Source organism: Nymphalis io, chromosome 16 (genome assembly GCF_905147045.1).
Source record: "Nymphalis io chromosome 16, ilAglIoxx1.1, whole genome shotgun sequence".
NCBI classification, from domain to species: Eukaryota; Metazoa; Arthropoda; class Insecta; order Lepidoptera; family Nymphalidae; genus Nymphalis; species Nymphalis io.
In genome coordinates this window covers 11008240-11029460 of record NC_065903.1, presented here as the reverse complement: position 1 = coordinate 11029460, position 21221 = coordinate 11008240, and the positions used below count along the sequence as shown (strand labels likewise).

Here is a 21221-nt window from a genome sequence, read left to right as displayed (position 1 = left end):
TGTGATAATTTAAACAAATTTGAACTTACTATCTTTGTATATAAGGATCATTATTGTGAATACAACTAAACAATATGAATTATACATTATATACTTATTTTGTGAGTCACAGTTGAAGTTTCAATCACAAAATATCTTATACTTTTTTATTTCAAAGCTCCATCTAGTGGCAAAACGTGGAACTGATTACAATTGATAGCAATACATTAAATAGTGCTGTTTATACTTTAACTAGAATATAATATTAAACACCAATAAACTTCAAACTGCACATAAATGCAACTCTAATACCTACGACATAAAGTATTGAATGGCGTTAACATCACATTTTATATAACACACATAAAAGTAGGTGTGAAAGGGACAACGCTCTACGAGAGAGATATTATACATTACAGCATTAGTTTATTAATAGCTGACGAAAATTAAAAACTATATATATAATTTGACAAACTTAAGTAGACCAAAGGATGAGTATGATCGTGAAGACCGACTTTGTCTAACTATTTTAGTCGTATTATACATTAATTCAGTTTTATAAATATAATTCTTCGGTTACTTAAAGTTTATTCAAAGCGCTTAGGTTTCAAGTATTCGAATAGTTTCATATAGAGTATAATATATAGATTCATTATTATTTGACATACATGAAATCCATTTATATCATTCCGGCTTTTATAGATAGAAATTAGCATATACGGCTTTACAAATGTTGTTTAGCGGGTGATTAGTTAAACAATACTGTCTTTTTCTTTATAGTGTCAAATCATTAATGATAGAAAGAGACCAACTACACATCCGTTATACAAAATAAGTAAGGCCGTTAGTATATTCTTTTAAAAGCGAAGATGCACTTTGCGTCGGAATAATGTAAACAGTTAATAAACATTACGAGTTTTTTTTTTCTTTTAATTTATAATATCAATAAATCGGAAACTGTTAATTTGAATGACTTTATTGTCTGTGGTGTTAAGCGACGTCCTCACTCGACGTGTATAGTTCATTATAACTTTTGTTTTCATATTAAATTATTATTACAAAACGGAATGTGACTTTTATTTCAAAAAATAGGTGCTCCTATCCATTTCAAAATTAATACTGTGAATTATATTTTAATTAAAGATTTAGAAATACCAATCTACGTCCTAAGAAAGTTCTGACAAATTAAAGAAAAATATATAATAAAATACATATATAAATGATGCGGAAGTTTTATACGACATAATACTTCCATATCCAACATATGATACTTATGTCAAATATGTCACATGTCATGATATATATGTCGCAACATCACGTCAAGTCTGGCAGACGCTTAACTTTAAAAAAAAAAACAAATTCTGTAAGTTGTTTAATCTCTAGCCGCACCGATGATCGTCAGAATGTAGATGAAGATGTTGATAATATCCAAGTAAAGGTTCAATGCCGCGAATACATACTCCTCCGGGGATATGGTGAACTTGTGTTTACCCCCCATCATCAGCTGCGTGTCGTAGATTAGGTAGAGGGAGAAGATCAGCGCGCCGAGTGAAGCGTACACCAGGGTCATCGTCTTCCCGGGGATAAAAATGGCGACGATACCTGGTCACATACAAATTTTCGATGTTATATTGTAATTATAAAAACAAATTAACTTTAATGTGTCGGGAGAGACGATACTTATATTATACGATATTATAAAACAAAGTCACTCCGCCGCTTTTTTCTGTATGACTGAACTTTTTGTTTACGCGATTGATTCACGATGGAGGTTTAGGTGCATAATTCATTAAGATTTTATGAAAATTGGCTAAGGTATAACGATAAATTTTTTTTAGTTTTTTTTTACATTATTCACAGACGGCCATCTGATCCCAAACTAAGCAGAGCTTGTACTATGACAACCAGACAACTGATATACTACATATACTACTTTTCTTACGTAAATACATACTTATATAGATAATTACACCCGGACTCAGGGCAAACAGACATGTTCATGCACACAAATGTCTGTCCTGGGTGGGAATCGAACTCACAACCTTCGGCATGAAAGGCAAGTATCCACCAACTACGCCAACGGCCCGTCAAATAAAAATAAATAAATGTTGAAGATGTCGGAAAAAACATTCCAACTGGGAGCTTTACTGACGTGTGCCGCATAAACCATGAGTTATATGTATTACGATATATAAACGTTCTATGTGGACCGTTACTCTGCCCGTACGAATCCTGGACGGGTAGCTAGTATGAAATAAAGTAAACTTCAGTCATCTAAGTGAATTTTGCTGTATAAAGAATTCAGTAAAGATTACTCTACGTAAAAATATTATATTAAGAAATTTAGGTTGCCAGGCAAATTTCGCTTGAGAATAGCAGCCGTGGCCGTGAATGTATGTATGTTTGTAGTCACCGAAGATCAGCAAGATGACGGTCGCGCAGAGCAGAGCGCCACCCATGACGGTGAAGTCCCACTTGGTCTGGAAGGCGAACAGCGTGAGCGCCAGGCACACCGCCGCCGTCAGCCCCACCGCCATCATCACCTGCGCACAACCCCCGCACTCAGTCCACGTACATATCATATTTAAAGTGGACTAACGTACCTCTTAATATTATATTAGTTTTAATAATTTCCAATTCTAAATGATCGATATTCGTTTTAATAATCGAACATTGTAGTTACCGATTTTTTTGGTCCACACACTTAGTTTAATAAAACTGAGACCTCACAAAACGTATCCCATAGATTCATTGTATTTGTATTTTTATTAATTTGATCTGCAATTTCTAAAGTGTTAATGTACTTAGTACATTCGTATTACCTAAACAATTTATTAATTATCGAAATTCTAAAATGCTCTCTAGATTTTGACTATAATTTTAGGTCTAAACTAATAAAGTCCTTATTTGCATAAAACATCATCATTAATAACGAATTGACTATGCAATATAAAATAAAATCTTATGTACTTCTTTAGTTGTTCTTATATATAATCGAGAAAATTTAATTAGCTTATCGTAATTCAAAAATTACATGAGCTGTTTGTACGGCCGTGGACGTTAGAAACGCGGAGACGTTATCGCAAAAACACTGCACAGCCGCCATTTTGTAATTAATCGATTAAAAAAAAAAATTAAAAAATACAGTTCGTGGTATGTATAATAAACACCCATTTTTGTTATCTGGATTTATTTTGTAGTTTTTTCGAAAAAAAGCCCCAACAAAGATTTTTTTTTCACTCTATTGTAGCATAAAATCATCTTGGGCCAGTCAGTAATAGAGTTAAATATCGTCGTATCTCGATAATTTCTAATAAAGGGAAACATGTCTCACCGCGACGCTGTCGTACATGCTGCTGGTGACCCCGAGCAGGAAGCTCTCGGCGACCGTGAACAGGCCGAGGAAGATGAAGTTCATGGGCGCCGTGCGCCGCACGCTGGGGCAGCACGCCATCGCGATCAGCGTCACCAGCACCACCGCGAACGCGATCCAGCTGCACACGGGCCGGGGTTACTGGCGGAACCGCTCACGAGCCGCGGGTCGCACTCGAGGCATACTCACAACATGTACGGGTTCCTCTGCACCCATAGCTTAGTCGGCGCGTGGTACACGAAGAGTGTTATGAAGGTCAGCGTCACCAGCAGCTGAGACATCAAGATCCCGTAGACCTGAGAGTCGAATTAAAATATTACTTATTTCATTCCACATTTATGGCGCAGTGCATTTCAAATGATAAAAGTTTCAATCACTTTCATAATAAACACTAAAAAAAACAAGCATTTTCGTTATCAAAATTAATCATATCATCAAACTCATTTCACCATCTAGCAGTTAAATATTAACTTAAACATTTTACTTAAAAAAAAGTTATAGTGCTATAATTGACAAAATATATAATGCAGTTCCTACATACATTATTATTGATATAAATATTTTAAACAGCACTAATAAATGGCTCACAAGTAGTTTAAATTTGTTAATGAATTTCTTAAGCTGTAACCAGTATTCATTTAAATATTAGATACAATTTATAGACGTCATTTAATATGTATTGTTTATATACATATATATATAAAGAATACATATGCCAGAAATGACTGGATCTCATCCTCCCCCTTCGAACCGAAACACAATATTACTAAGTATTGCTGTTTGGCGGTAGAATACAATATGATAAGTGGGAGGTGCCTACCCAGACGCGCCTTAACTAAGCCCTTCCTCGGAAAATAAGTATAAGAATACTTATAGAACGCAACTTACTCTCATACTAAATAAGTTGTTAGTTGGTTTCTATCCGAAATAAATCAATAAGAAATAAAAGAAGAGTAAGCGTTTAAAAAACGCGTAACACAATGAATAGAAAAATACAATTACTTAAGCTGTAAGAAGGCAATGTTCATTGTGTGAATAAAACACCCTCGAAACTTGATAAAAGATTTCTTTTATTTGATCCTTTCATTCAAACATCACGCACACAAATAAAAAATCTACTTATATAGTTCAGAAATATTGATGTGTGCATCTTTATAACTTTAATACTACACTAACATTAACACTAACAGCCTGTTAATGTCCCACTGCTGGGCTAAGGCCTCCTCTCCCTTTTTGAAGAGAAGGTTTAGAGCTTATTCCACCACGCTGCCCCAATGCTGGTTGGTAGAACACACATGTGGCAGGATTTCAATGAAATTAGACACATGCAGGTTTCCTCACGATGTTGACCTTCACCGTCAAGCACGAGATGAATTATAAACACAAATTAAGCACATGAAAATTCAGTGGTGCTTGCCCGGGTTTGAATCCACGATCAGCGGTTAAGATTCACGCGTTCGAACCACTGGGCCATCTCGGCTTTTTTGATAATATATATAGATTAGTACAATTGGCTCCAGGCTGATTTTGTCTTCAATGGACGTGGATAGTCTAATCGGAAACTTCATATACAAGCTAATAACGGTCAAAGTAGAGTTAGGGCCAATTTTGATAAAAAATTTATCAATATATGTCAGACAAATCCTTGCTCCAAACCGTGTATTGAGACAGTTTATTAAATTCATGCTGTATTATGCATAGCAGTATCGTTATTATAAAAAATCTAAAGTAGACTAATTTCATTTTAAGGCTTTCTTTGTATAAATAATATACAAAACTCCATGACGATTGGTTGAGTATTTAAAACGAGAAAGCTTAACAAACAAACTCACTTTCACATTTATAATCTTAGTAAAGAAATCTATTTAATATAAATACTTCTCACCTTTCGAATAAAAGATTTTCGGATGCTCTGTTCATTGAAGTCAAAGCCTTTGACGTCGGAATCCTCACCGAAGTTGCTGCCTTGGCCAGCGTATCCTGGCTGTAATATTACAAGAATTGAATTAAGGCTTAGAGACTGCTTCATTTGTACTGGTGGTGTTTAGGACCCTTCCGGTGGAGGGCTGCCTATAAAATTAATATATAATAATTTTATACTATTAAATATTGTACTCGCTCCATTCTTACAAAAATCAATTGATTATTGTTCAAGTTAAAACTGATGTAGATAGGTAATAATCCATAATATTTATTAAAATCTAGAGCTAGAATGGTTTGTGTGAATTTCATAAAATTAACTCACTTGAGCCATAAAATCTCCATACATCATATGATTTACATTATATATTTAGTTTGAATTATAAAAATACATCCAACTAGAGCACAATTGAGAGGAAAATAAAAAACATAATTTATACATTTATATAGTAAGTGACGTTAAAAAACCTACTAGATTATCACTGTAAATTCAGATGAATAAAATTCATAACTCACTTCACCATAGCCCGGAACGCCATAACCAGCTGGTTGGAATCCTGGTTGTGGCGGAGGAGGATAGCCACCCTGCGGATAACCCCCTTGAGGATAACCGCCTTGTGGATATCCACCCTGTGGATAGCCTCCCTGAGGATAGGCGCCTTGTGGGTAACCTCCCTGAGGATACCCGCCTTGAGATTGATCTGAAATCAACAGGTAAATAAGAATTAATTCTTATATGTATGATATATTATTTTGTACACAATAAATACACCGTTCATATAACTCACGTAATAAATTTATTTTAACATTGTATAAAATTAAATATATTTTTTATACAAGTTGACAAGCTCTTATAGCAATTTTGTATCAACATCTTTTACCACCGATTTGATTACAGATACTTCTCGTTTATATGTATGTTCATTAAATAAAAATGAAAATTTATATATTCTGTTTTAAAATCAACAAAATACTAAGTCAACAGTTATCTTCAGAATAACAGCATATTTGCTATGATTTTAATATAATTAAATTTAAAACTCGGGATATATAAATGATTGGCTTGAGGTGCATAAAGTTTTTTTTTTTTTTTTTTTATAGAATAGGAAGTAAGTAAGTAAGTATAGTTTTATTAGTATTAGTTGTCAGTATATGTTCATACCGAATACATAAATATAATTTGATATGATTATTACATGTACTGTATTTTATGATTCATGAAAAAGAGTAACTACTGAGTTTCTTGCCGGTTCCCCTCAGTAGAATCCATATTCGAAACCAATGTTGCTATATAATAAAAATAAAATTGTAAAATTTTCAAATTTCAATTCAAACGCTTCTAAGTTTTTTTTTTTTTTTATAGAATAGGAAGGCGGACGAGCATATGGGCCACCTGATGGTGAGTGGTCACCAAACGCCCTTAGTCATTGGCATTGTAAGAAATGTCAACCATCGCTTATAGCCAATGCGCCACCAACCTTGGGAACTAAGATTTTATGTCCCTTGTGCCTGTAATTACACTGGCTCACTCACCCTTCAAACCGGAACACAACAATATCAAGTAAAGTATTTGAATAAAGTATGTTCTGACTTCGACTGCAATGTTAAAAATATCTGTAAATTTTTCTGATAGAAACGTATACCTTGCCCTCATATAGATTTATCAAGTTTAATTATTTAGGAAACATACAATATTATTATATTAAATAAAATAAGAAATATTAATAAAACTTAACCAACAATCGTTTCCATGATTAAATATAAATATATTATATTACAAACAAATATTAAAAGAAAAAAAAGTTCACTAAATCGGAATATTGTTGCTATGAACTTGATTTTACTTCTCGTATTCTTACAATAATTTTTAATGACAGTATCAATGCGTGATGTTAAAAAGATATAATATATTCAAAGTACTTACTGGCACACTAAAAATTTAAGAATTATTATAATTCACACCTAGAATACAATACATATTATACAGAAAATGAAAATATTGCAATTGTTTTTTTAAGAATTCTAGAATGTTCAAATTCATATTGCTCTAGAAAGTACGTCACAGTTTAATAAACCAAGATCTGGCAATACCAGTCATTAATTTTTTCATTTGACTATAATGATGATAAATATGCAATTAAAATTGCATATATCATCATCTAAAGTAGCCGAGTGATAAAAATGGTAATTCTATAAAGTCGATCATACTACATACTAATGCAAAAGAATGATAATCTACGATGAAGCAAATACAGTTAAAAATTAAGAATTAATTTTGAAAACGGGTAAATTTTCACTTAATCTATATCAAGATTCGATTAAAATGTTCATTCATTATTTTTATAGCGACAGTGAACATATAATAAGATGACAAATATGTATATGGACGATTTAAGATAATATCACACAAAAGTTATTGATAATTTGTATTTTGATTTTATATTCTTAAGAGTAAATAAAAAAATATATATATATGCATTGGTTAGGGTTAAATTTAGAATATTTTTAATTTCATCAAATAAAATATATGATTTTAAAAAAGAATTGTTTTAATAACCACATTTAAAAATAGAACACAATTGAAAAACATTTAATTATTTTGATCAGTTATCAATCATTTATTTAAATTGCATAATATTTTACCGAGTTAATTTTGAATTTATATATAAATTGTAATAAATTCTATTTACCTTTAGCTTCTGACATTATGTATCGATCAGAACACTGTTTATTCTAATGTAATTAGTACATACTATTAATGAAAACTAAACACTGGTCAAAAAACTAGTCATTATTTACTCATTATATATACATTATTTCTTTATATAAAATATTTAAAAATGAACGTATCCTTTACAATTGAACAAATACAAGGACTACACTGCAGCGCAATCCTTCATGAAGTAGCTAATTCTTATATATGAATCTCGAAGAACCTTCCTGTATGATATAATAGCCTTAACGCCACTCGCAATAAGAGCTAAAATCGAACACTTAAAGGAAATCTACTAAACAAGACATGCGTACTAAGAATTTTCATGTCATTACCGAGCTGCATATGACCGAGTTTTGCGAACCGTGAAGGTTAGTCTGTCACGGTATTTAGGACCTTGTAGCAATATCTTTAGGTGCTAAATTGTATTTTTCGAATGTAAGTGATAATACTTTTTGCATGAGTCAGTTAGTTAGCATTAAGTAAGTTAGTTTTGGTTTAGTTTTACAAATTTATATCGTTGTCGAAAGTTTTACACTTTTAATTTTAATTCACTAAGTAATGTAAAACAATGACCACCCATCGGCGTCTCTTTGTCTGTCCGTACGCGACAAATTCAAAAATTACCGAACGGATACGAGTACGATTTTCGCCAATGGACGAAGTGATTTATGAAAAAAGGCTTTGTGTAAATCGGCTAAAATATGAAGATGACTGTTGAAGCTGTCGGAAAAATATGCTGACTGGGGGGGTTTACTGGCATGCGCCGCGTAGAGTTCTAATTATTACGATAAAAATCTAATTCTATCCGTGCGACGCTATGGAGGGGAGCTAGTATTACATAAAACAAAACACTCTTACTTTATGTACGTCACAAACGGAATAACTGGTTGATGCTTCAGATTTAGATAAAGAACGGAACATTCGAGATTAAAATATTATACATTATTAAAAGAAGGCAGATGTAAGAACTCTAAACAAATCGATATTAATAAAAGTTCTCAATATAAACACATCGCTAGAAGCGGTCAATACCGTACAATACAGTACACATTTTATTATATTTGTTAATTTAAATTATCAAGGCATGAAATAATGGCCAGTGCGTCGGTGCATAGATAAAAAACATCAGGGCCGCGCCCCCAATTTCCTCGTGCTTTAAACTAATATCAATCCGTAATATGATATACAAAATAAGGTAAGGATATAGTGACTTGCAAAAAGAAAGCAAAAGAAAATAATTAATGAATTATACGATGCAGATTTTTTAAAATGTTTTGCCCTTGGAATCCCCCTCAGCTTGCCCTAATGCACCGTATCATCTTATCACTTGATAGCTATGCCACTGATGTATGTATCCCCTGACACGAATTCCACGAGTACACTATCATGCTGGATAACAATAACAAAATACAACTGTTTGTTATATTTGTGTGTGTAGTTCCGAGATTGAGTAACCAACCTGTGTGCTATATTTTAGCCGTGACGAATGTCTTAGCTTTAATACAGTTATCATTAATTCAATGAGTGAAAAATTAAATGATTTATAAATTGCACAAATTGATGTCCATTATCATTAAAATGAGATTAAACTTCTGTCTGTTTTATTGCCACGATTAATTTCTATAGCTCTGACTTTTCATATGACGTCCAGACTTTACAAAATATAAAACCTCCTTATTGTAACGGAGTTAAGACTGATGATTGAAATTATTCGAATTTTAAAATATTTTATGCTAAAAAACAAATGATTAAAATCGATTGACGGTGATTAATATCAAATACCAAATAAAATTACTATTTGACTGACAACATCTTAATACCAACTCTTGTTTTTTTTTAACGCTATTAAAACGCGTTTTGTGTTTCCCCCACGGGAACAGTGAGCTGCCCGCCACTAAAAAACCAGCGGTACCCTTTCCTTCTTAGCGAGGAGCGCCACGTGATCTCTTTCGCATGCTACCGTGACGCTCTGACGATTAATACAAACTCCTAACAAAAGTCATTACGTTAGGTTAATATCTGTTATATATATGTGCCATGTATGTAAAGTCACTATAAGGATCATATTGTCTTGTCGATCTTATCTGGAAGATAGATGGATAAGACGATTAACGATGTCAATTCGTCTGTATTGATGGAATTGATGTAAATGATTAACGATGTCAATGGTTCTCGATGTCACCGCCTAACTGTGACATCAATTCCATCGCGCACAAAGAAATTTGGCAACTCCTTTCTTTGTCGCACTACCAAAAAATGGAATTCCTTACCAGCTCACGTGTTCCCTTCCTCTTACAACCCGGGTTCCTTCAAACGAGGCGTGAAGAGGCATCTTGCGGGCCGGCAAGGCGGTGACGGCTAGTACAGAACATTCTTCCCGACTGTACTGGCCGTCGTCGCGTTTGGACTCTACTACCACTTACCATCAGGTGGAGTAGAGTCATTTGCCATCCCGGACATATAAAAAAAAAAATACGATATACGCCTACACTAAACCTTACCTATGTGGTTTTAGTCAAAAGCCTTTTAAATTCGTAATCGTGTAAAAATGCAAAGGGATTTAAAATTAATTTAATCTAATTAATGAATTTTGACTGAACCATATACAACGTAACCAGTATACATAAAATAAAAACAAGAAGATAAAAATGTTATAATTTCCATAGAAATATTTTAAAATGTATAAACTTGTTTTATTTCTGTACATGTTTAATGAAACGGCGACACTTTATCGATTATTTTTGTTATAGCTCGAAACGTTTTGAAGACAACACGAAACGTATACTTACAACTTTCGAACTTTCTAGAGAAACCTTCGTATGAGAGTCATACGTTTTCTAGTCATATCTGTTTGCATGATAAACATGAGATAAGAGAGAAAATGACTAGCCTGACATTTTAATATAAAAACAAGTGTATCATATATTTATATGGCGTTGATATATTATCATACGACTGAATTGTACATTCAGACAAAATATATATGTATACGTTGAAACCTAAGTATATTTTTATTATAATTCTTTAAACCTCTGGATTTCACTGATTAAAATCTCAATATCTCAATATTGTTTTACAGATACATTTAACATAAAGTATATTATATTGATAAAGTAAATGTCTTAAAATGTAGTCGAATTTTCTTTATTGATGTGAAATGTGTATTGACGCGATTTGGGAGTTAGATCGACTCGTATGCCGAGACGTCAAACGACATATTCTTATGACGTCATACCCGAGGGGGGTATGACGTCATAAGAATATGTCATATCCAACGCCACTCTCCATTTCCTTGCATGCATTATAAATAGTTGCTATTTATTTTTATAACAATAAGAAAAATACATTATATTTGGTTAACGAAACTTTATGTTTGCATTTAATTTAATTTAATATTTATTTAATTCGTCTTTTGATTTCGATGTTCCACATTTGCCGGGCCGTCTTGTTATTTACTAAATTTTTTAAGGATCGAAATTATACTGAATTTTTCTCAATATATATTACGTATGTGTTTTTGTTAACTTTTTAACATTAGTTAAAAAAGCATATAAATTTGTAGACACAAATACAATCGTCTAAGCACATTATATATTTAAACATGAAACGAGTTTCTTCAATAGAACGTGTATTAAGTCAAATCGATACTTGCATCCTTGACGGGCTGCCAAGCTATTAATATTTGTTTTTATATACAAATACGCATTATATTTAACAAATAAATATATTTGGCTTAACCTATATAATGTTGTTTAGGGAATGATTTATTAAACAATGTGTCTTCTTCTTACGAATGACAAATTAACGATGACAGAAGGAGAAACCAGCGTTAAGCTAAAAACCCGCTGAGAAATGTTTTTGTAGCAGTTTATTTGAATAAACGCGAACGTCCAATTCTGACGTTTTGATCGTCTTCAGCAAATTCAATGCTGAATTATGTCGGGTAATTTATAATAACCCAAGCCATATTGTAAAATGTCGAAAAATTAATAATGAACGACGCATTTTTTTTAATATAACACACACACACACACACACAAACAAGTGAACACAAACACAAATAATACATACGAAGACTCGCAATAATATTAAGCAAGAATGTTTTTATTTTATTTTTTTACTGTAAATATAAATACTTATACTATGTCTATACTTTTATTTTTTCTGAAGCTTCTTATTATAAAATTTTAATCCTATGTGGCCTTACTTCAGTAATGAGTAATAACTGTACAACCATTTTTGTAACGCTGTTGATTACAAGTAAAAATAAATAAATAAAACTAAACTAACCTAACCTAAAAGACAATATATATATATATATATAGTGGTGGACATTGATTAATAAACTCCCACTTAACCTTTAATTGATTCTGTTATCTCGACCCCACCGATCCTTTGTCTTCTCCATCACACGTGACATTGGATTAATATAATCCAATATAATAAAATAATAGCAAAATAAACAATACAAAAAAACCCTCTTATGATGTAGCTAATAAGTTACTAATAAGTTTCGGACCGGTGATAACTTTAAAATTAATTCAATCTTGGAAAATCATTCAAAAGTGAAGAGCACATTTGATAAAAGTATACTATTTTACATCTTTATAAAAATACCACCTTTAGGGACTACTTCGTAAGTACTTTCTACTTTAGTATCATATACAGACCACAGACTAAAAATATTGTACCATTTCTAGCTTAGTTACATTCGTTGCATGAACTGTTCATATTGATTTTACATTAAACGACGTGACGTCACAAACGATGTGTCACAGCTCCGACGCCTCCGCTCTTTAATGATCGATCTTCCCCATTTCCCAGACATGCATTCAGATAAATAAAAATAGAATTACTCATAAAGATAAGCCAATGAAATAAGATAACCGACTCATTCAATTACTCATTTCTTAATTTTTAGTTATAGGTGGCGGATAATCATAAAAATTAGTCAACTTTTCAGAAAATTCGCGTGCACAGTGATGTCAAATCAGGGTGCACTCTTTTCTTTTGCTACCGTAGTAGCATGCGCAAGCGATTCTGTGGCGCTCCACGTTAAGACTGAAAGGGTAATGCTTGTTTTTTAGTGGGTATTCCGATGTTGGAGACGCACTAGGCGCCTTGGACACCGGCGAACCCGCCCCCCTGATCCCGCGGGGGAAACGCATAAAGCGTTTCTCCAGCGATAAAAAAAAGGATGCACTCTTTATTCCCTCACTGTAATAATGTTATGGGACATGTCGGAAAATCCGACGCGTATAGAAAACAGTTCAGACGCAACACCAACCATACGTGTTCAGCGAAGCACGGGTGTGTGTCACTCGTTACTTACACTTGGGAATTTCTTGACAATAATAACTGTCATACAATATATACAAGGAAACTTATGACATAGAGGTAAATAGTAGACCAAACGTTTCCCACCAACATTTTGTAACTGCAAATCTATTTATTATCTTTTTTTTAATCTATGCAAATAAATTTAATTTTGTTTTCCGTCTGTAATTTAAGAATAACAGCTCTTTTTAAATTTGACATTGCGATTTTCTTGTTACCAAAACAACACGGGTATCTATCTAGGTATCTTCGAAACGGGTTAAAATTACAAATATTAATAACAATTATATTGTTATTTAAGTATTTCAAGATTAAACGGTACCATTTCGTCCATCTTTATTTTAAAAAATCTATCGAACGTTATAATACTTATTGTTTACGTATATTTTTATTTATCTCTACTTTCGGCATTTATGGAGATAATCTTTAAAAATCATTTTCAAATAAAATATAGATAAAGAAATGAAAAGAAAGAAGGAAAAAGCCTCGTTTAGCTTCCGTTTTTAATGTTAGGTATTAGGATATTTACAATTCTACCGTAACCGTAACAGCCTGTGAATGTCCCACTGCTGGGCTAAAGGCCTCCTCTCCTCTTTTTGAGGAGAAGGTTTGGAGCTTATTCCACCACGCTGCTCCAATGCGGGTTGGTGGAATACACATGTGGCAGAATTTCAGTGAAATTAGACACATGCAGGTTTCCTCACGATGTTTTCCTTCACCGTAAAGCACGAGATGAATTATAATCACAAATTAAGCACATGAAAATTCAGTGGTGCTTGCCCGGGTTTGAACCCACGACCATCGGTTAAGATTCGCGCGTTCTTACCACTGGGCCATCTCGGCCATTTACAATTCTATGTATAACACAAATTTAACAAGAGTAAACCCACAGGTCACTGCTAATAACCAAACTAGATTATAGAACGTACCGGCTTCAAGAACGAGGAATTAATCTTATGAGGATAAAATATAATAAAATCGGTTGCAGAAATTATCAATACGAATAACATTGAATGAACATAATAAAGTATGACTGTCATAATTGGTTTTTGAAAGATGCACTTTTTGTAAAACGTGTTCCATTGAATCGGGCAAGTATTTATTATATACAAGGAAAAATTGTAACAAGAGATGGATGTATTAATCATATATAATCGTGTCTGGTTAAGGTTTAAAGAATCTTCGTTCTCAAAAAGACAAAGTCACTTACATGAGAACAATATGATAACATAAAATGTAACATATGGTCGCCACATAGCTGAGTACTTCCCGACAACACTGGGTTGCCGGTGTCCAAGGCGCCGAGTGTGCTCCGAACATCGGAATACCCACTAAAAAAACCAGCGGTACCCTTTTTGTCTTAACGAGGAGCGCCACGGGATCGCTTTCGTATGCTACCGTGACACAAGCCGAGTGGTGGTAGGGCTTTGTGCAAGCTCGTCTGGGTAGGTACCACCCACTCATCAGATATTCTACCGCAAAACAGCAGTACTCGATATTGTTTTGTTCCGGTTTGAAGGGTGAGTGAGCCAGTGTAATTACAGGCACAAGGGACATAAAATCTTAGTTCCCAAGGTTGGTGGCGCATTGGCTATGTAAGCGATGGTTGACATTTCTTACAATGCCAATGCCTAAGGGCGTCGGTGACCACTTACCATCAGGTGGCCCATATGCTCGTCCGCCTTCCTATTCTATATAAAAAAAAGCTAACGAAACAACAACTAAGGTATTCTTACATGTGTATATTAAACATACTGTACACAGTTTCGTACAACGTTACAGGTCGGTATTAATTTTCCATAATATATTGAGAGCGTTGATATTTGAATCCTTTAGTTGACCTTACATTGTTTATAGGTATTGTTTATAGCAGGTGGTAATTTATTATAAAATTGTACTCCATCAAACGTTATATCCTTTCTTGCATACTTTGTCCTAATTATTGGGAGAACTAGTAAGCTAATTTCAATAAATCAAAATGAATGTTTTAAAACTGTCTTCCATGCGTTCCTAAACTATTCATTCGATTGCGATGAAACTTTTGTAAGGAAGTTAAGTTATTTAAATAATATAAGGAAAAATACTGGGAATTCGCTTTAAATTTAATAAATAAAAATAAACATATATAAAAACCACAAGGCACGAAGCAATACTCTTGATCTTCGTTCATCAAATTGAATAAGAATGAATTAGTCGAAAATAGACTAATGTAAATTTAAACCGGTTCTCAATACCGTGTGAAACATGTTAAAATAGAAAAATTGAATTTTAATTGAAATTCTTAGCTTCACGTTACATTTTATTACATCATTTTGAAATTGAAATACAAATATAATAAATGCGAAAGAGAATTTATTTGTTTATTACGCAACTGAACTTCTTAACTGAATTTCATAAAATTTCGCATACACGTTGTCAAAGGTACAGAAAAGGATAAAGGGCCTGATACCTGCCACGACCGGTAGTTGTGTTTAAAAATTCAATTGAAAGGTCTCATTCATACATTAATAGATACTCATTGATTTTTAATAATTAGCTATTCCGTGATATTAATTCTAATGTGTTTAGATGTTTGTTATTAATCACGCACGAACTCGACTTGACCGATTCCAATGAAACTTTGTATACAATGTCGATTATGTGAAATTATAAAAATAATGTATTATCGAACATAAAAGAGTATGTTTCTTTCTTTATGTATGGAAAAGGACAAATAATATTGTTTTATTTATTTATTTATAATTAATTCAAAAACTCGGTTATATATTTAAACTAGCTGTTTCGATCCAGATTACGGATTACTGCTCCGTCCCTATGGGTCTTATCGTGAAGATGTATATTATTTTCCTGATAAATGAATAATCTAAAGTCGGCGCTACACTCGCCCATGAATCGCGGCCGCGATACGCGCGTTATTCCCTTTGTCGCGGGACTAAAAACCGACACCGAACGGGGTACTTCGCGAAGGGCAATCGCGAAATCGCAAAACCACACTTGCGTCTCATCGCTTTCGTAGGCTTTCGCGTCGCGAATGTAGAGCGGGCATTATAAGACAATCAATCAGTACCTACAATGTAAGTTGTATCTATTCAATTAAAACGGATCTACCATGCATGTAATAGCTACCACGATTGAGTCGGTTAAGGTTATCTTCGCCCGTCTCGTAATATGATTATGTGGTAAGCTTTAATTATGTCCATAGAAGCGTGAGTAATCTAAAATAAACCTTATTAACACCTTGTGCACGTGTGTGTACAATATCCTATTCCACCTACAAGAGTTAAGACGAATAAACAATGTAGACATTGATATAACGCGATATCATTGGTCGAGATCTCGATTCATCTATATTCTTTATGGATTCGCGAAAATCTGACGTTTTGAATGTCGTCGAAGTTGTTATCAGAATTTTAGATGAAAAAATGAAAGTGGATATAAGCAGTTGAAATGGAATAGTGTTGTATTATAAATAACGGTATAATTAATCGATAACTGTTCGTAGTGCATAATATGGCTGAGTAATAACTTTATCAAATCGCATGGAATTGTAAAAATCCATAGATTTTAATTATAATTATAGGTTTTTCTTGTATCTACTTCTTTTTCGATCGGAATAGGTTATACCGTATGTATTAAACGTATAAAATCTTTCCCACCAAAGTGTAATATTTACAAAGCAAAAATAGGCCACCTGATCGTAAGTGGTCACATCAATCCTACAATCCCTCAAGTGAAATTTGAGTTCGTTCTTACAGAATAAAAAGAATTAGCTTTATGTACTGTAATAAGAACTTCATGATATAATATTGTCTATTGACAAATTGCCAACACAGAAACTAAGAATTTATATACCTTGTATGTATATACAATTTTACACTACAAACGTTTTGTAAAACTAGTATTAAAGTTTACCGTTTAACTGATGATATTTCCACTGTAATGCTAACGCGGAATGGCTTAAAATGTTGAAATACATTATAATTAAAAAGCAATTAATTGTTATCTAAACCTAGCACTATACGTCGCGAGGTCGGTTCCGAAAAGTTTATTTTTCTGTTTTAAAGTATCGCGCACCTTCGTCTATATATTGTTTATCTCGTTGTTTTAAAAATAATGACATATGGAACTGGTCGATTGGAATAATTAAAAGGGCATGCAGCTCGCCATTCGAATCAAAATACGCAAAATCCTTCATTATTGCGTTTCTAAATCCTTAAAAGTGTACAAACAATTGTATGTCTCAGAAAAACTGTGCGTATGTACACAAAAATCCCAGAAAGAACTGTAGGCTTTCTGGAGTGCATATATTTCAACTATGCAATTACTCTATTACTTTATGATGAATACTATCAAATTAATAATAAATAAAATAAAATAGACATATCATATGAATATTTTTGGACATCAAAAAAGTCGTAGCAAAAGTCATAGTTACAAATACAAGCTATATATATTCATCAAGCACATCACATTTAATAAAACGAAATGACACACATATAAAAAAAAATATTCTAACATGCAAAATGTTGCATAATATAATTATTAATTTAAATCAATACTTAATATTCATTGGTAGTCTATTACATCACCGACTACCGACCAATGGTCATCGTATTAAAGTCAAAATAGTTTAGTATCTGACTTTGATCAACATTTTAGTAACAGGAGATCAGTGCAAACAAGTCATTAAATGTTATGTACTTTATAATACTTTTTCTTCTATAATAAGCTAAATAATAAACATTCATATAATATCCATTTAGCATTATTGTAATATTATTCTGTATTGGTTAATTGTTATAGCAATGCAGTTTTGAAATTAACACATTAAATTAATCATCAAAAATTGCATATAACAATACTATGCATCAACACTAGCAATTTTCTGTGGTTGTGATTTGTTCATATCATGTGACAAGTCAACGACCTATTGCAAGAACTCATTAAATGGAACAAAATTGAAATTCGTTTTGATTGTGCATACACACAGAGAATAATTACTCCCAATATATTTCTATAGTCTGTATATATGTAGTTATTTTGAAATATTATAATTGTGTATGTTAGTATTGTAAATGATGTAAATAATAAATATTTAATAACTAGTTATTAAGCTGCTAGTTAGCAAAATGTCAAATATCACTAAGTTAATGTTAACAAATTCTTGCATTAAACCAACAAAATAAATCATTTATCGCAAAAATCCTGCACATGTTATTTACTAAAAATTATAACGTCTAAACTAACTATTGAATTCTGAAGAAACTTTTCAAACTGTTTTATTTACTTTTATCTGCAGCACTATCATAAAACAACAATAAATTTATTCATATTATTAATTTCGGAGTAGGAAGTGGCATACTTAAATTCAAGTATACTTATTGTTAGCAAACAAACTATAAGTCATATGTGCTTGAAATGAACTAACTTTAATGCAAATTTCAATAATTAAATGATTTCTTTGCATGAAGGATGTCAGAAATAAATGACTCGGACAATGGTACAGGTGCACAACATAGAAAATTAAATGGAATTAAAAACCTCCGGGATAAACTCCTGGACCCTGCCACATCGTCCAACGTTATATACTGTAAGAAGAAAAATAATAATTATAATAAAACTGTATACATACACATTGTGTTGTAATTTGGATGATCAGATGTATTTATCTTTTCGGAAGCCGTTTTGATTAAACTTCACAGCACTTACGCTCTTTAGAGTGATAAACTGAAAAAGATGTAAAATATTATTAGTTATGTATTTCTAACATTGTCCTGGTCTGATTTAATGATAGCTCAAGGGCTCAGAAAAACTCAGCAGAGCTTGCTTGCATTTGAACCCGATGACAAATAGAAATATGACATATGTTTAGAACTAGTTGGAGGTACATTTTAAAAGTTCAAGGTACTTAAAGTATTGTTTCTATAAATCTATCAAGAATGAAAAACAAATAGTTGTAATGTTATGGTTTTTATAAAATATTTCAAATTCAAAGCAATCTTTGGTTATGTGTATTTATCAGACGTATATTAAAAGATTATACAACAATGTTTGATTAGGCATAATTTGATTTAATTTCCAAATAGAAATTTAGTTTTTTATGCTGAGTCATATGAAGTTTACTTTAAAAAATCATTATTTAAATGTAAGATTTCTTATATACAACTAGGTCATAGATATAGAGGATCTTCATGTTGAATTATAGAATGTTATTGATTTCCCATTTATAGTTTAAAAGATTACAAACATTGAAAATAGTAAATTGACTTAAATACTGTCTTGTTGGAGCTGCTTTTTAAAAGTCTATTAAATATAAAAGCTAAGTATCCCAAGATACTACTTTTTATTTGTTTATTTTAAGTGTTTATTATTTTCATTGCGCCATATAACTCATTTTGAGGTTATTTTTCCTTTCAATTTGATTGCAGTGTTTTAAGTGTCAACATAAATGCAATACACATGGCATTGAAAGTCATTGTTTTAATAATTACAATTAATTAGCTAGCAATTTAAATTGTAAAATATACATTTTGCTTAATTTTAACACAATTAGAGGCATCATAAAAGCAAATTATTTAAATAACTTCGATAATTTTGTACTCATTTCTTTTAATTTTCTATATCTGCCTTGTTAAGTTCCATAAATTATATTTAACTCGACAGGATATCTCCTAAATTAATTACACAATATTTATAATTATCACATCAAGTAAGCTACCAGGTTTGAGGTACATAATAACACGCATAAATATGAGAAATTATATTAGTATACCAGCTGTTATTGATCGCTTCGCCATGAATACCGACGCAATAAAATATCTTAATGCAATATTAATGATTCAACTTTTAAGACAATGGCGATTTTTATCGATAAGTAAAAAAAGCCATTTTATTTGATTTAAAAGCCTGAATAATATTTGAAAATTCGATAATTATTGTTTTAATTATAGTCTTCTACAACATATATGTGGAAAGTACTAGACTGCCGAATGAATGGCGCAACTTTTCATCGATCCTTGTAAGGGATGTTTTTTATAATATAATATTTTCACTTACCTTCTTTGTTCGTCTCAAAATCCGAAAAGGTATATGTAGTGTGAATCACAAACAATCACATCCAAAAATACAGAAAGTATATAAATCTTGGTAAAGCGACTACACGTATGATATCACTCCGTTTTTCACACAAAAATGACAACAAATAATAATGGTGTTGCTAGTACTACTATATTTCAAAGAGTATTAAACTACTAAGTTTTACTTAATTTGTATAAATAATAATAAAATTTCAAAATACATTTATTTAAAAAATGTATTATTTAACCTCTTTTGAATGAAATGTATTATTTAAAGTCTTTTTGTCTCTACTAAAGATAACAATTTTTTTTTTTTATTTGAATAATATTTCTCAACACATTACTATTCAAAAAAATATAATGATACTTTGAAAATTTTATTACCTATGGTAAAAAAGCGATTCTTCATTAAATAAATAAACAGCTGTGTCAACAATAAAAAAAACCAAAGCTAGTAGTAACATTTGAATGTGCGTTCACCGGAATTTCCCGTTTAAAGTAATTGTTTTCCCATGCACGCCACGAAGTTCATCTTTTGTACTAGTTAATACAATGTATTTTTAATGAACATAAGTTTATAGGAATTTAAATCCATTAATATAAACTTGTTAATAAATTTGTGAAAGAGTTACTCCAGAAAACAATCAATCTGAGACAGAGATAGTTTGTCAATGTTGCGTATAATGTTGCCATAGTAAATGCATTCCCTGTTTTGGGAGATTTTCAGGATTTTATTAAAACATAATAAGGTTATTAAATTTTGTTTTTTAATATTTATTATACATTTTTATAATTGAAATATTTTTTTTGTCCACTACAC

The 21221-nt window shown here is 31.9% G+C and overlaps 1 protein-coding gene across 4 annotated transcripts; it reads right to left on the bottom strand.

Moving 5' to 3' along the window:
- Positions 1 to 790: 790 nt before the first annotated feature.
- Positions 791 to 20515, bottom strand: LOC126774330 (protein lifeguard 1-like). 4 transcript variants are annotated; one of them, XM_050495804.1, is made up of 9 exons: positions 20382 to 20515; positions 19035 to 19052; positions 18867 to 18913; positions 5789 to 5973; positions 5238 to 5336; positions 3542 to 3648; positions 3314 to 3473; positions 2393 to 2522; positions 791 to 1581 (listed from the first exon to the last, which is right to left on the bottom strand). In XM_050495804.1, exons 3-9 carry the CDS (start codon positions 18895 to 18897, stop codon positions 1352 to 1354), a joined length of 942 nt encoding a protein of 313 aa, XP_050351761.1. In that variant the 5' UTR covers positions 18898 to 18913; positions 19035 to 19052; positions 20382 to 20515; the 3' UTR covers positions 791 to 1351. The 4 variants fall into 4 exon arrangements, with proteins under 4 accessions (XP_050351761.1, XP_050351764.1, XP_050351762.1 ...); XM_050495807.1 differs by lacking the exon at positions 18867 to 18913 and having other exon boundaries at positions 18958 to 19052; XM_050495805.1 differs by lacking the exon at positions 19035 to 19052.
- Positions 20516 to 21221: the final 706 nt, after the last annotated feature.